Source organism: Cyprinodon variegatus, unplaced genomic scaffold (assembly GCF_000732505.1).
Source record: "Cyprinodon variegatus isolate N-32 unplaced genomic scaffold, C_variegatus-1.0 Scaffold640, whole genome shotgun sequence".
Classification (NCBI taxonomy): Eukaryota; Metazoa; Chordata; class Actinopteri; order Cyprinodontiformes; family Cyprinodontidae; genus Cyprinodon; species Cyprinodon variegatus.
The window spans coordinates 286,059-300,637 of NW_015151093.1; the positions used below are offsets into that span (position 1 = coordinate 286,059).

At 39.1% G+C, this 14,579-nt stretch overlaps 1 protein-coding gene across 1 annotated transcript; it reads left to right on the forward strand.

Moving 5' to 3' along the window:
• Positions 1-1,868: 1,868 nt before the first annotated feature.
• Positions 1,869-14,337, forward strand: LOC107096644 (ADP-ribosylation factor-binding protein GGA1-like). The gene is made up of 17 exons (XM_015393395.1): positions 1,869-1,926; positions 3,010-3,094; positions 4,848-4,923; positions 5,018-5,116; positions 5,206-5,329; positions 5,483-5,583; positions 5,683-5,763; positions 7,002-7,139; positions 7,259-7,340; positions 7,490-7,600; positions 7,712-7,852; positions 7,954-8,027; positions 8,143-8,318; positions 11,482-11,693; positions 11,829-11,998; positions 12,562-12,672; positions 12,899-14,337. The coding sequence occupies exons 1-17, from the start codon at positions 1,884-1,886 to the stop codon at positions 13,007-13,009; spliced, it is 1,935 nt and encodes a 644-aa protein (XP_015248881.1). The 5' UTR covers positions 1,869-1,883; the 3' UTR covers positions 13,010-14,337.
• Positions 14,338-14,579: the final 242 nt, after the last annotated feature.

A 14,579-nucleotide genomic window follows, 5' to 3' on the forward strand; every position in this document is an offset into this window, starting at 1 on the left:
TTTGTCCTTAAGGCAGTGAGTCATTGCCTACAAGGGAATTAGTTCCTTCACACTCTGCAACCACTGTGGAAGAGCAGGAGGTTTGTTAGAGATCCATTGAAGAAGAACACACCGTCTGGCACCAAATAGAAGAACATCTAGCAGTCTCCGCATACAAGAATTTAAGTTCAGTGCAGGATGTAAACCAAGGATACAAGACAATAGCATCTATTCTAATGGGCTTTGACTGGGCCATTAACATCCTGAGTTGAATCGAACCTCTTTAACCATCTCTTTTCTCTGCTAAAAATAAATAAATAAAAATAAACAAAGAAAAAACCCCACATCCAAATATTTTCCAATAATGATAATTATTATTATTTATTGCATGCAGTAGTAACCTACAAGTTGCACGTCTGTTCAGTGAGTATTCAATGTTTCAAGTCTAATCTAATGAAATGCAAGAAAAAAGGACTCATAAATATCTTTGCTCTGTAACTATGTGAACAGGGTGCACCTCTTTTATCTGATAAATCTATAATCTTAATTTAATAATTTGTGTTGAACAAGTTGATTAATCTGTCTACTGTATGTGCATGTTTCTGTTTGTTTCTTTAGATGAATCTCAATTTGATTTGTGTATGAAAGTCTTTGAGCATCTATACGATTTAAATACAGTTTTATTTAAACAATGAGCTATATTTGCTTCATGTAACACGATAAATATTTCTCTATCAAAGTAAACAAAAAAACTGAATTAATAGAAACTTTTCAACATTTTTATTACTGTCTATTAATGTAATTTGTAAAATAATTTTTATTGTGGCATCTATTTCATTATTTGATTTATTTGTCAAAAGCGGCTTAATGTGTGTCTTTATTTCAATAGGATAACTTTTTCTCTGTCAGTCCTAACTAAAGACCAGTTTTGGTGATTGCACTACAGAGATTTTACCTGATGATATATCATCCTACCTGAGTGTTGGCTCACTACAGCTCCTCCATAGGCCTTTGGTTGCTTTCCTGATTATTTAACCAAAATTCTGCAGTTATAGAAAAAGTACTTATTGGATTGATATCCACTTTAATGCAAATGTGGCATAAGTTTTGTTTCTGTGTATTGCTACAAGTAGTTTTCTAATAAAATTATCTATAAATGTAATTAGCAGGTTATAATTGGGTTCTTCTTCTTGTTGTGTTTTATGGCAGTTTGGAAACTAGTTTAAGTGCATTACCACCACCAACTGATAAGGAGTTAAACGAGGAAACAGGAAACAAGACTCACCCCCAGACATTTTTTTTAATGAAAAAACATAATAAAATAAAATAATAGTTTTGCAAACTGTATGTTTTAACCCAACATGATGAAATACATAATCAATTATAATTACTAATCTGTCTCTATGTTTATGTCACTTAAAAGTATTTTTCCCATCATACTTTCAACCGTTTTCAAGCTTAAATCTTTTACTTCGAGGTATCTTTCTGCAGTTTTCATGGTATTATTTAGATTTTTTTCGGTTTTCTTTGTCGTCTCAGCACTACAATCAATTACTTCTACAATAAAAAGTACACAATCCTTCTTTTTAAGAATCAATGAGTTTTCTGCAATTTGGGGGCACTCTTCCAGAGGGTTTGAACTCTTTTGGGCCTTATATTTGGGTTATATAGTACTTTTTTTTTGCGTGTGTGTGTGTGTGTTTGTATATATATATATATATATATATATATATATATATATATTTATTTTTTTTTTTAACAATGAAAGCATTTATAAATAAACAATCTAATCCCTTGTGTAGAGTGTAAGATTATTTCAAATCTTTCAAATGTGTTCCGTCTCTCCTCACCTCCTACGTCACTTCCGTCTTTGCTCGACGTAACCTTACGTACATCTCGCAGTGATGGCTGCGCCGCCCGATACGGAGAGTTTGGAGTCTCGTATCAGTAAGTCTTTTAAACAAATCCCTCCGAGTCGGTGTTGCCTGGGTTTAAGGACGGAAAGTAATTATCATCCGTAAGCGGTGGAGGAATTAGCAGCTCTTTTCAGCCTTAGCTGGAGCAGGAATAGGAGCTCAAAGCCTGCCGCCACCTCCAGGATGCTAACCTATAGCTGCCAGCTGTCAACACTCTGACAGGCGTAGTTTAGCTTCACCGCGACAGCTACTACCGGCCATTAGGGCAGAGTTTTTAATTATACTGATGTTACAAATGGTAACAGCTGCTGTTTTTATGTTGTAGTAGAAAAGACTACACCTGCTGACAGAAAGCTAGCTACAGTGACACTGTTAGCAGCTGAGGTAGACTCACCTACACGATGACAAGCTGGGATGATTTTTCAGTTGAAGGGTCACGCGGCTAGCAGTGGAAGCTTTTGGGCTGTCTTTCTTGCTAACTTCATATTTACACATATTTTTATTGGAATTAACATTTTTTTGTGTTTTTCTTTTCTAAATGGCAAAATCTAGCCTGCATCTGGCTTTTTGTTTCTTACCAAATGTTAATTATTTAAGCATTAATATAGTTTTATTCTAAATAATATGTTATCATTCTTGCAAATCATTATTTTGATTTGCATGGCGATAAGCTGATGATTTATTTACATAAAGAAGGAGAGGGGGTATAAAAAATTTTACTTCTTTATACCACTTTTTAGACAATTTGCATTAATGGATGTCAGTTCTCTGGCTGTATATGCCAACAGTTTTTTTGTGGTGGAGATTTTTGTTTCTATTTATGTTCAGATAAATTTAGTTAGCTTGGAAATTGGTGTGTGGTTTGTTTTGATGGGTTTTATTTTATGTGTATTTGGTTGAATCATTTATTGTTGGTCTGAAATTGTCCGAAAAAAAGAAATCCTTTACATAAAGATAGTTTGATAGAAGGAATTACAATAAAATATCTTCTGTATAAACAAATATATATTTTTGTCTGAAATGCAACCTTAATATAACCAAATTCACAAAAGTTGTGGTGTTTTGTTCAGCTCACCTCCTAATCCTGTTTTGTTCATCTTTGTTGACTTTTCAGACAGAGCCACAAATCCACTGAACAGAGACACAGACTGGAGCAGCATTAATGCCTTCTGTGAACAGCTCAACAATGATTTGGAGGGGTAAGACGAGACTCTAAAGGCCACAGGGATGTTTGCAAGCTGGCTATTGCAGTTTATTTATTGGGAATCAAAGTGGAAATTTATACAAACTGAGGATTTCCATGTATTGCTTGAGGGAGAAATAAACATGGATTTAGATTTCTGATATTAAAATATAAGTAATTTTAGGTGTCCTTTTTCATAATTGGTTACAATAAAACCAATGCAACTTGTAGGGCATATTATGTGATCGTCCAACATGAGTCCATTATTGTGAAAAGTATAAAAAGTGAATAATGGTTTTGATTAGGGCTGAAACAATTTATTGGATAATTGTGATTAATTGATATTGAAAAAAATCCTGAACTAATTTAGTAATCGATTAATCATCAACTGGATTACAGAGACTCTAAAACATCATTTAAGCTGAAAGAGCAACCTAGCTAGAGCAGTAATTATACCAAAATTGAAAAAAAAAAAAGATCAAATATCTGGCCCTTAAAATAAAAATAAAGAAACGGTTTCCTCTGTTAACATGCTCTATCCAGAGCTCTTCAGCTGGAACATTGTTTTGGTTGACCTGGTTTAATTCTTTTAAAAAAATCGTCTTTAAGGAACCTTTAGCCATTTGATTATTAATCTATTTTTCGTTAAAAATAATCGACAGATCAATCTATTAGCAAAATAACCGTTACTTGCAGCCCTAGTTTTGATATTGTTTTTACAAATAAAATTCGAATGCATTTGGTGTGCATTTGTGTTCAGCCCCGCTGAGCAACCCTTTAACTTGCACTCCTTCAGGCCATGTCTCTATGGCTACGTTATCACTGCACGCCTTAATGCTCAAATCTGCTCAGATTTTCAGGAATCTGATTTTCTTTTCTGGTCGTTTCCCTTACTTTACAATGTTGCCTATATCTGACTAGGGTGAGCTGCTTGCTACTCCAAACTGACCTGCATGTTTATAACAACAATAAGAGTGTTATCAGACATAGCACAACAGTAAACACTAAGAAATAGGTGTTATGATTTAATGCACAACAGAAACCATTTAATATGTCACCTGGAAACGCATAAATAAAAGAGGAGAAAAAATAGTTGTGGTATCTTAGGGAGATCTTAGTCCGATGTAGCATAACACAATGTTTGCATGCAGAGGCGCTGCCAGGAATGGTTTGACAGGGATGTTAACAGCTACAGAGACTAAACTTCTCTAAGAAGACTTGATGAAATCCAGTATCCGACTGCAGCAGGAACAAATCACATGCTTGCTAACTTCCATAGCATTCTAAAGAACTGTGTTTTAAGGGTTAATTGCAAAATTTTCCATATGTCCCACATCCAGATGGTTCCTATGAGCCTTTTATTGAGGCATGAATGTTTTTTTTTATCTCTGTTTATTAACGGGTCTAACATCTCGCTGTCTTTTCAATTTGTAGAGCTACTGAAGCTTCAGATTGTTTTACCACCTGCTTCAGTTTCATGATAGGAGGCTAAAGTTGTAACAAATGATGATGAAAAGTGATTTCAAAGTTGCATCAAATTACCCTTGGTTATTCTCTTTTTTTATAACAAGCTTCTGACTATTTCAAAGAACAAATATTTACTTAAGGGAAAGAAAATAGAAAATTACTAAAGGGTCGCCCTCTACAGGCAGTTGGTAGTGCTGGATTTGTTTTTAGGTGCATCATATTCAAATCTACAGCTTCTTGTATCAGGTTTTAGTAGCAAAGAATAAAGTAGACTATGATTTTTTTCTCACCTTCTGTTGCAGACCTCAGTTGGCCACCAGGCTTCTGGCCCACAAAATCCAGTCCCCCCAAGAGTGGGAGGCCATGCAGGCACTATTGGTAAGTTACCAAAATAAACATCTTTACAATGCGGACTGTTTCCTACACCCTGCTGCCCTCTTTTTATGACCCGTTTCTACTGTTTGAACCCAAGGTTCTGGAGACGTGTATGAAAAACTGTGGGAAAAGGTTTCACAGTGAAGTGGGCAAGTTCCGTTTTCTCAACGAGCTCATCAAAGTAGTTTCACCAAAGGTAAGACTTCTCATCTCCTAAAAATGAGCATCTTTCTATCTTTTCTTTAGATAAACTAATGAATAAGCCTTTCTGTCCTGGATGTCCAGTATTTAGGTTCTCGCTCGCCGGGACCAGTTAAACATAAAGTGTTGGAGTTGATCTATAGCTGGACGTTGGCGTTGCCTGATGAACCTAAGATCTCTGATGCCTATCAGATGCTAAAGAAACAAGGTAGGAAGCTGCTAGCCTGAAGATGAATGACGGGTAAAATCACACTTTCTGTATTCTGGTTTCTTTACTTCGACAGTGTCACATATATGTCTTTAAGAATAGCTAAAGTAGCTCTGATTTTAAATATTTTTTTATTCTGTGTCTGTGAACCAGGTATCATTAAACAAGACCCAGAGCTGTCTCCTGACAAACTTTTACACCTTCCTCCACGCAGACCTAAAAATGCCATATTTGAGGATGAGGAGAAATCAAAAGTAAGGAGCTTCCAAGCAGTTATCATAATTTAATCATTTAATGAGGTAAAGGCTCCTACCATCGGCTTAACGTGTCTCTTTTCTCTGTTTGCTGGATAGATGTTGTCCCGCCTGTTAAATAGCTCCCACCCAGAGGACCTAAAAGCTGCTAACAAACTCATCAAGGAAATGGTCCAAGAGGTAGACTCTGTTTTCTTATTGCTTCCATTTGATGACATAATGACGTCTTTCTGTTGAATTTAAGGAACTCAGGAAAACATAACTTTTTTTCTAACTTTTTTAAAAATTTAGACCAGTTTGGTGCAAAAGTGTGAATTAAATGCAAATATTCTCTATTTTAAAAAGGCTTAATTTTATACCTGATGACCCACTATGATGTGATGATTAAGCAAGTTCCAGAGAACCACACAGGTTCAGGTGTGATTCCTACGGAAAGCTCTTCCTGATAGAACTGGTTGAATTTATTTCTTGGTGCGGATCCATCTTTTAAAACCAAAACCAACTTTATTTAGGTTTGAGAATTGTTGTATGGTTGGGACACCTAACCGCGTCAGACTTTCACTCATCTAATCAGATTCCTACATTTGATTAAGGGGATCATCAGGATGTTATTCAGGGGATCATCAAGGTTTACACCTCTCAGTAACAAGAAGAGCTGGAGCAGCAGAGTTGCTGGCTTCGGAAACACGGAAGACAGAGTGTTCTAATTTTTAAACATGGTGACATACGCATCATGCTGAGGGTCTGTTTCACGGCAATTGGTTTTAGGGTGTTACACAGACGGGACAGAATAATGACTTGAACTGAATTCTCTACACTTCATTTGGCTTTTGAGGAGCTGAAACTGAGACAGGGCTGGATGTTTGAACAGGGAAATAATCATAAACGCATAAAAACAGGTTTGACCAAAGAAAAAACATGCTTACAGTACGTAAACATCTGAAAACACTGACGGTAAGTCTGTTCCTGGGAGCCAGCCAAGGAAATGCACTCCATGGATTGTGACTGGACGGGCAGTTTCACTGCTGCTTATTGAGACATTTTACCAAATATTAATCAGGAAGTTGTTTAATGTTAGACCTGATTGGGTTTGATTTAAAAAAAATCCAAAGTGAAGTCAAATTCTTATTTTTAGTATTAAGTAATTTATTAAAGATATGATATGAGCTCCATGCTGGAACGGACATTATAGCATCTGCTTTAGCTCATTTGTGAATTTGAAAATTTAGCTCAACAGGAAGGATGTTGTGGGACACCATGTTTTGCTTTTAGATCTTTTCCATCCTGATTATAAAACCTTGCAGAGACTTTATGCTGTGAACTTTCCACTCACACCTTTACCTTTATTATTCTTTGTCTGCTGCCTACGATGTGTTTGTTCATGGTTCGGTTGACTTGGTTGGATGTTGTTTGTTCAGGATCAGAGGCGAGCAGAGAAGGTGTCTAAGCGAGTAAACGCCATCCAGGAGGTGAAGGAGAGCGTTGCTCTGCTGACTCAGCTTCTGCAGGACTATGACCGCACGGCTCCTGCTCAGGACAACGCTGACCTGATACAGGTGGAGTGAAACAGGGATCCTTTGGCTTCGGCTCTCTTTTTTTTTTTTTTTCTCACACTCTGCTGTGGTTTGATCCTTCAACATGAAACCTGTCTGACTTTCTCTCTTCTCGTCGTCAGGATTTGTATCAGCGCTGTGAGAAGATGAGGCCGACGCTGTTCAGGCTAGCCAGTGACACAGAGGACAATGACGAGGCTCTGGGTAAGCAGCACATTTTAGTTTTTTTCCCATCCGCGAATAAGTATTTTGAGAATTTGATCACTCCTTCTGGGTTGTATCAACTATCTGTCTGGATTTTTGTTATATACTGATATTTTTGTTAAATAATGGTTGCTCGCTCCTCTGCACAGCTGAGATCCTCCAGGCCAACGACAGCCTGACTCATGTCATCAACCTGTACAAGCAGCAGGTGAAGGGAGAGATTGTGAATGGAAACACGTTAAATACACAGAAACCTGCCGGTGGGTCTCAAAACGGACAGAAACTATTTAGAACGAAAAAGGAAATCCCGGTTTTTAGGACTTTGATTGATGCTGACTAAAATAATGTCTTTATTTTCTGCCCTGCTGCAGCACTGCTAGATCTGTCAGGATTGGACACCTCCCCCCAGTCACCTTATTCCTTCCCTGAGCTCCCCACTCCCACAGACAGCCTCAATGCTCCCTCACAGGACACAGGAATCAGCCTCCTTGACGATGAGCTCATGTCACTCGGTAACATTTTCTTTAACCAGTCCCATTAAGTTCATGAAGTCTTTGAAGATTTGTAAGACTTGAACCTGCTTCTAAACTATGAATCTTTGTGCTTTATGTAGGTTTAAGTGAAGGAACGCACCCATCTAACCCCATGTCACAACCAGAGGACTCCACAGCGTGGGATTCCTTCCAGGTGAGAGACCGGAAACGATTGTCCAGGTCTGGGAAAGACGTTCAGTTATTTACTCCTTCTGAACCCCACTGAACCGTTTCAGAGCGCCTGGTTAATCCTCGCTGTTTCTTTACAGTCCTCTGACAGCATTGAAGCAGATGTCCAAGCAGCACCTAGTCTCCTCCTGAATCCCGACCCTCTTCATCACTCTCAGGCTGTGAACCCTGGGAACTCGGCACTGGATGAGCTGGACCTCCTGGGAAAGACGCTGCTACAGCAGTCACTGCCACCGGAGGGTCTGCAGGTCAAATGGTATGTAGAATGAAAATAGGGGAAAGCTAATAAAAAATACTCCCTTTGAACTCTTATGAAGATTTTCTTTACTCTCCTCATCATTTTACTCCACGCAGCCGGTGACATATTATATTTGATGGTAGTATAACTGAAAAAAACAGTCAGGGGGGCTTGAGAAACCTTCCTCTCCCATGTTTCCACCAGGGGAAACTTGCAAGCTGTTTGCTGAGTCATACCTTACAGAAAATATCTTCCACTGCCAAGTTTCTGTATCTAGAAAACCCACAGACTTGAGGAGCTGCCTCTAGACTTGTACTTGACTGAAGAGTTTAGTCTTGTGAGCTTGCAGCTCTCTGTGAGCTAGTGATTTGTTTTCGGTTGTTGTAGCTTCATAATAATCAGTAAAGTGATTTGGCTTCAGTAGAAACAATTGATGTAACAACAAGAAGAAGCTTTACATCCCTCCAATCATCTCTTCTGTCTTTTAAAGCTTCATCATTATGAACAAAAACTGATCCGCTTCCCGTACTACTCGTTCAGAAACGCCAAGTTCTCTTGTTTAATCAGTACAACAAACCATCTTTAAAATTAAACTTCATCAGAAGTGACCTAACATTGAATAGAGCAGTTTCACCATCATGCTTTAGGAGACACTGTTTCCCATTGAGTTTAAACGCTTCGCTTTTGTTAAATGTGTTTTCCTAAGTCCTAAATAAAAACATATGTTAACTTAAGCCGGGGATACACTGTGATATTTTCAATCGTTCCACGCAGCTACAGCTCAAACTGTATGAGGAAACCACAGGGTTTAAAAGTTCACTACTCCCGATGCATGTTCTCCCGCTGTGCGGCCCGACGCTCTGATGCGATCCTGCGAAGGCTGACTGAATTTCAAACATGTTTGAAACATGACCTTACAAACTTGACCTTATGATTCCTGATTGGAAGGTGGTTGTGAGAGGCTAATCGCCCCTCAGTACCCCCTGTACACTACAGGACGCATAATCAGGCTGAAAGTCAGCCAGATCGCAAAATTCTCCAACGACTGGAGTATCGGCTCAAAAAAGGCAAAAATCGTACAGTGTGTCCCTACCTTTACAACGGCCGACTAAATTTCAAACGTTTGATTTTCTCCCGACCTTACGATTCTTCATCGGGAGGAGGTCATGAGAGACTAATCGCCCCTCGTTACCCCCTGTTCACTACACAATGCACAATCAGGCTGAAAGTCGGCCCAGTCGAAAAATTCTCACTCGGCTTAAGTAGGTAAAAAAAAAAAGGGATTTCTTAGTTTCCCACTTGTCTGTTATCAGGGCCTTTGTGAACAAATAGTGTCTGACTGATAGAGGTGTAAATCACACCCATCATCGCGATTCGATTCAGTACCGATTTCCTGACCCAACGATTCAATTATTTTCGATACTCAAGAATACACCACAATACGATTCGATTTGATTAATTGTTTCATTTTTTTTTTAACCTTACAGGCTAGACAATGTTTCAAATTTGAAACAAATCAATGAAAGCTGTAATATCGTTATGCATCTTTTTGAGAAACAACAGCAAATAACAGAAGTAGAAAAGTTGTACTCCACCTATTCCTATTAAAACCTCATTCACTGAAAAATAATAATGCCCCTGCGTTATAGATTCTGAAAGGCCTTGCATCAAAAAATACTGCACAAAATCAGTGCAATGAGTGCAATGCAACTTTGGCTCTTGAGTGTCGACATCCTCGCCCCCTCCACAGACACTCTGCTGCACCTCTCCCAAATTGTAGGTGACCGCAGACAGGAGGCCGGCTTGTTTTGTTTTTATGACCGAAATTGTGGAAAACAACTCGTTAAGTTGGACCAGCTTGAAGAGCGAGGTGCGCGAAACAGCCTTTTTTCACCTGGATCCCCTCTATTTTTCGCCGTTATGTCCCTCCGTTGTCGGACAAACTCGCGCCAACTTCATCTCTGTCTCGACCTTATCTAGACCTACAGCGTGTTGCGCAGACCACGCTTCAATATTGGGCATAAATCAAAAAATGTCTGTGTCAAGCTCACTGCAACACTCTGCTGTAAGAGTATAACCAGGAAGCGAGGTAGGAGGGCAAAATAAGTTTAGCGCCACTGCAGCACGGGAGTCAGAATTACGCCAAGGAGCAAATGGATAAAAATAGACCGGAGGGGGAAAAAAACATGAATCGATAATCTTGCGGACGTGTCGATGCATCGGATCGTCGGCTGTTGGATCGATACAAAACATGGCTATTTACACCCCTACTGACCGGTCACCCGTGTTCATTCAATGGCCTCCTAAAGAACTTAAAAACCCTGTGGGTCAGCCTCCCGATGCTTTAAAGATGACTCAATATTGAAGGTGTTTACAGTTCACTACAGTCCGATTCTTTTACTAGCGTTCTAACGTGATAAATAATTAATCTTAAATATCATTAACTGCACATCTATTTATGGTTGAATTAATAGCCCTTAAGAAGATATTTTTATACATAAGGGTACATCCGCATATTGATCTGTTCTAAGCATCTAACCAGCGCTCTGATGGGTTCATAGTCACCTAATGACATTTTGATGTAAAGCTGTGTGTCGTCTACATAATTATTGCAACTGATCTTGTTGTTAGCTATAATCTGAGCTAAGGGGAGCATGTGGATGTTGAATAGGAGGGGCCCTAGAAAGGTGCCTTGAGGAACTCCGCATGTGATTTTTCTGGTCTCTGATTTAAAATACCCCACTGACTCAGGTGGGACACCTGTCATGAGGGATGTCTTTATGATTTGATTCAAATCAGACTCTAAAACAGGTAAAACCTTCATAATAAAACCTGTGGCTCAGCTGCTGAACAATTTCTTCTAAACTTTTGTAGTTTAGGCAGAATTGGGACATTTTAACAGAGTTTATTCTAACAGGAAACAGTATTGGTACTGGTGTTGGTGTTGTTTCTAATACATTGTATTTTTTTTAAGTAAAGAACTTTGCAAAGTCATTGCAGGCCTTTTTACATCAAACTCAGGAACGTCTGTTGTCTGGATCCAACTATCTTCATATTTTTATGAAAATGTTAATAATCTGTAGGTAACTGTCCCATGGTGGTCCAAAGGGACCAGAATCTGCTCAGTTGGTGTATTTAAAGACTTCCTTAGTAGCTCAGCTGCTCATCTTTTTTCTTTAAGGGACAAGCAGCAGTCCAAGCCCACACTGAGGGATCTCCAGAGCAAGTCAGGATCCAGCACAGCTGCACATCCAGTTGGAGGTTTTGTGCCCGATCATCCCGCTCCCAGCCTCGGAGGCTCACTGCTGGACAAATCCCCAGCTCACTCAGCAGCTCTGTCCCCAGAAGTTACCCTGGCTAATGTTTTTGTACCGCTAGAATCCATAAAGCCCAGTAAGCACACACCCCAAATCTACATTTCTGTCATTCTTACTCCAATCAATATTATTTTCTTTTTGTGTTTTTATAATTTGGTGATTTTGGGCTGGCGGATTCCTTTCGCTTATTTTTTCCCATCTCCTTCTCCAGGTAGTCTTTTGCCCATAACCGTGTTCGACGGCCACAGTCTGCGGGTTCTTTTCCACTTTGCCCGTGACTCGCCTCCGTCTCGACCCGACGTGTTGGTGGTGATCATATCCATGTTGTCCTCAGCCCCTGTTCCTGCCACCAACATTCATTTTGAAGCTAAAGCTCCACAGGTTAGCAGAGATTAGCTGATGCAGTTCAGCTGCTTGTTTCCTCATCAAAAGATATCTGAAGGTTGTTAACCCTTTATAGGACACTTAGTGAAATACTTTGAAATTAGAATTTCAAGTCAAATTTCAAGGTGTTTGTAGAACAGAAAATTGTAGAAGACATTTTTACTTTTGTAATATTAAAAGAAATAACCCTCAAAATGCATGCTGACACAGGAACTTTAGTGGTTTACCTTTTAACTTAGCTTATTAACATTTTAAATTAGCTTTAACTTGGCTTATTACGTTTTAAACTTTTTTTTAACATAGTTGGTGACATATCACACTCGGTAGGCAAAGTTACACTACTGGTGATATATTCTATCAAGCAGTTACACTCAGCTGTAGGACAGAGGTGGACTTGCAGACCTTATTTGACATCACAACGTTTGCCTTGTTTGATGTAAATTGGTGTTTATGTCCAAATGAGCAAAAATGCTCATTTAGATATAGACACAGTTTTGATTTAGGTGTCTCAGACTACAGGTAGGAGGTGGAAATTTTTATGTTTGTTTTGTTCTTTCCAGTCTGTGGGGGTGAAACTGCAGCCTCCATCAGGATCAGAGCTCCCAGCATTCAACCCGATCCTCCCTCCTGCAGCCATCACACAGATCCTGCTGATAGCCAACCCTAATAAGGTAGCTATAGATCTTTAAAGATTGAATTGCACTCAGTCAGGTGAATTCCTGCAGGAACTATAGGAGCAGTTTAAAATCCTTTCGGTGACATGCTAGAGTGAGCAGATTGTTTTCTTAAAACTTCTTCACTTCAGAGGATGCATTTATTTCTTCAGTCATTGAATATAAATACCATAAGTATAGGTAATTTACAGAAACATAACCTTTCCTTTTTTGTTTTCTTTAGGAGAAGTTTCAGCTGCAGTACAGACTAAGCTTCTCCATGGGCGAGCAGGAGCACAGTGAAAGCGGCAGCGTAGAACAGTTTCCTAATCCCGAGAAGTGGGGGAACCTATAGCACCTAAACACAACCTGACAGACTGCTTCAGACTCAGCCTCCCTCTCTTGAACGCTCCACCTCAGCTCGTTTTCATTGCAGCCACACTGACGAATATTTTTTCTGGACGGTTATTTTCTTTATGGATTACTGTCATGCTCAGTCAGTGTGATGTGTGCCAGCTTTGCTCTCATTTATCCATCAGTGTGTAGGTCTAGAGTCTGGGTTTCTGTGGCTGCATTCTATGGAGCCTGCAACTGCTTTTCATCCCATTTTGAAAGGAAGAAAACAAACGTGTGCATGTTTGCTCATTCTGTGTGCTTTGTCCTTGTTTTTTTAACCTTTTTTTCTAACTTATCTGCATCAACCCTCGTGTCAGCATGCTCTACAAACATGGGACAACATTTTGGAGGATTCCTGCACAAACAAACACGTGTTTAATTTGTGATTACTTGCTTCTGTCACGGTGGCTGAGTCACTTTTCGATTGCACAAAGATTGATTGTTCTTATAGTACTGTTTTTCTTTTTCTTGTCACTTCCCCCTTCGTCCTGCGTAATGAACAAAATCTACTGTAACATCAGAGCTGTGTATTTTCTGCCATATGTGCCTATTTTGCTGTTGTATTATTTAAAAGTTTTAAGCGTTTGAATGGACTTATCCTTTTCATCTGTTACATGTTATTCATTAGCGCTGCTGTGTCTTTGTGTTTAAACACATGATTTCCTGGGTTTAAGTTAATATTAAAGCATTTAGCAGATGAAATTGAATATCAACTCAAATATATGCAAAATGAGCTGTACTCTGATCTGTGTGCACAGCGTCTCAGTCGAACATGGAGTTGTTTTTACATTAATGCATGGTGAACCCTCACAGCCCCCCAATCACTTCACATACTGTATATTCAGTAAGTGCTATATGATGGAGAAACTGGCCTTTGGGTCGGAATTTGATCAGTGTGACCTGCAGGATTGCAAAACCTTATGGGAAATAATGTTTTTTTTTTTGTGATCCTAAGAACTTGTGCCACTGGTGGAAAGATCCAAGTACAACATCTGCAGTAGACAAAAATGCACCGAAATTAATCTAAAAGGAAAAACTTGACGCACTTACCTGTCTGTCCTAGAAAACTTGTAGGGTTACAAGAATCTGGCTTGTTTTTTTTCCTTCTGCTGGGTTTATACTGTAGTTTTCATTAGACGTCAAAGAAACTTTTCTGCTCACATGCAATAGGAAACTCTAGGAGCTCAGAAGATTAAAAACTGTCCTGTTTTTGTGAAAATGAACTATGATGTAAATAAGCTTATTCTGTGAACTGGGTCAGTAAAATGGGCAGATTTTCCAACAGTCTTATTCTGGTGTTGTATGCTCCAAATGCCTTCTGGGGCATTTCCGATGGCAGAGGCAACAGTTTCTAACAAACTCTCTATAGAAGAGGGTTCTGAAAGATGCAGAGAAAACCCGACCAAGTGGCCATGTAGGATATGTTGGAGAGCTACACTCAACATATACCTGGGAAATTAGTTATCAGGTTAAGATCATCCCCTTTAAGTCTGATAAACCTTAAATAATCCAGTGCTAACGAAGAGTCA

Coding starts and splice junctions, on each gene's coding strand:
- LOC107096644 (XM_015393395.1), top strand. CDS start 1,884: ATGGCTGCGCCGCCCGATACGGAGAGTTTGGAGTCTCGTATCA. Junction 1,927..3,009: donor GAGTTTGGAGTCTCGTATCA/GTAAGTCTTTTA, acceptor TTGACTTTTCAG/ACAGAGCCACAAATCCACTG. Junction 7,140..7,258: donor ACAACGCTGACCTGATACAG/GTGGAGTGAAAC, acceptor TCTCGTCGTCAG/GATTTGTATCAGCGCTGTGA.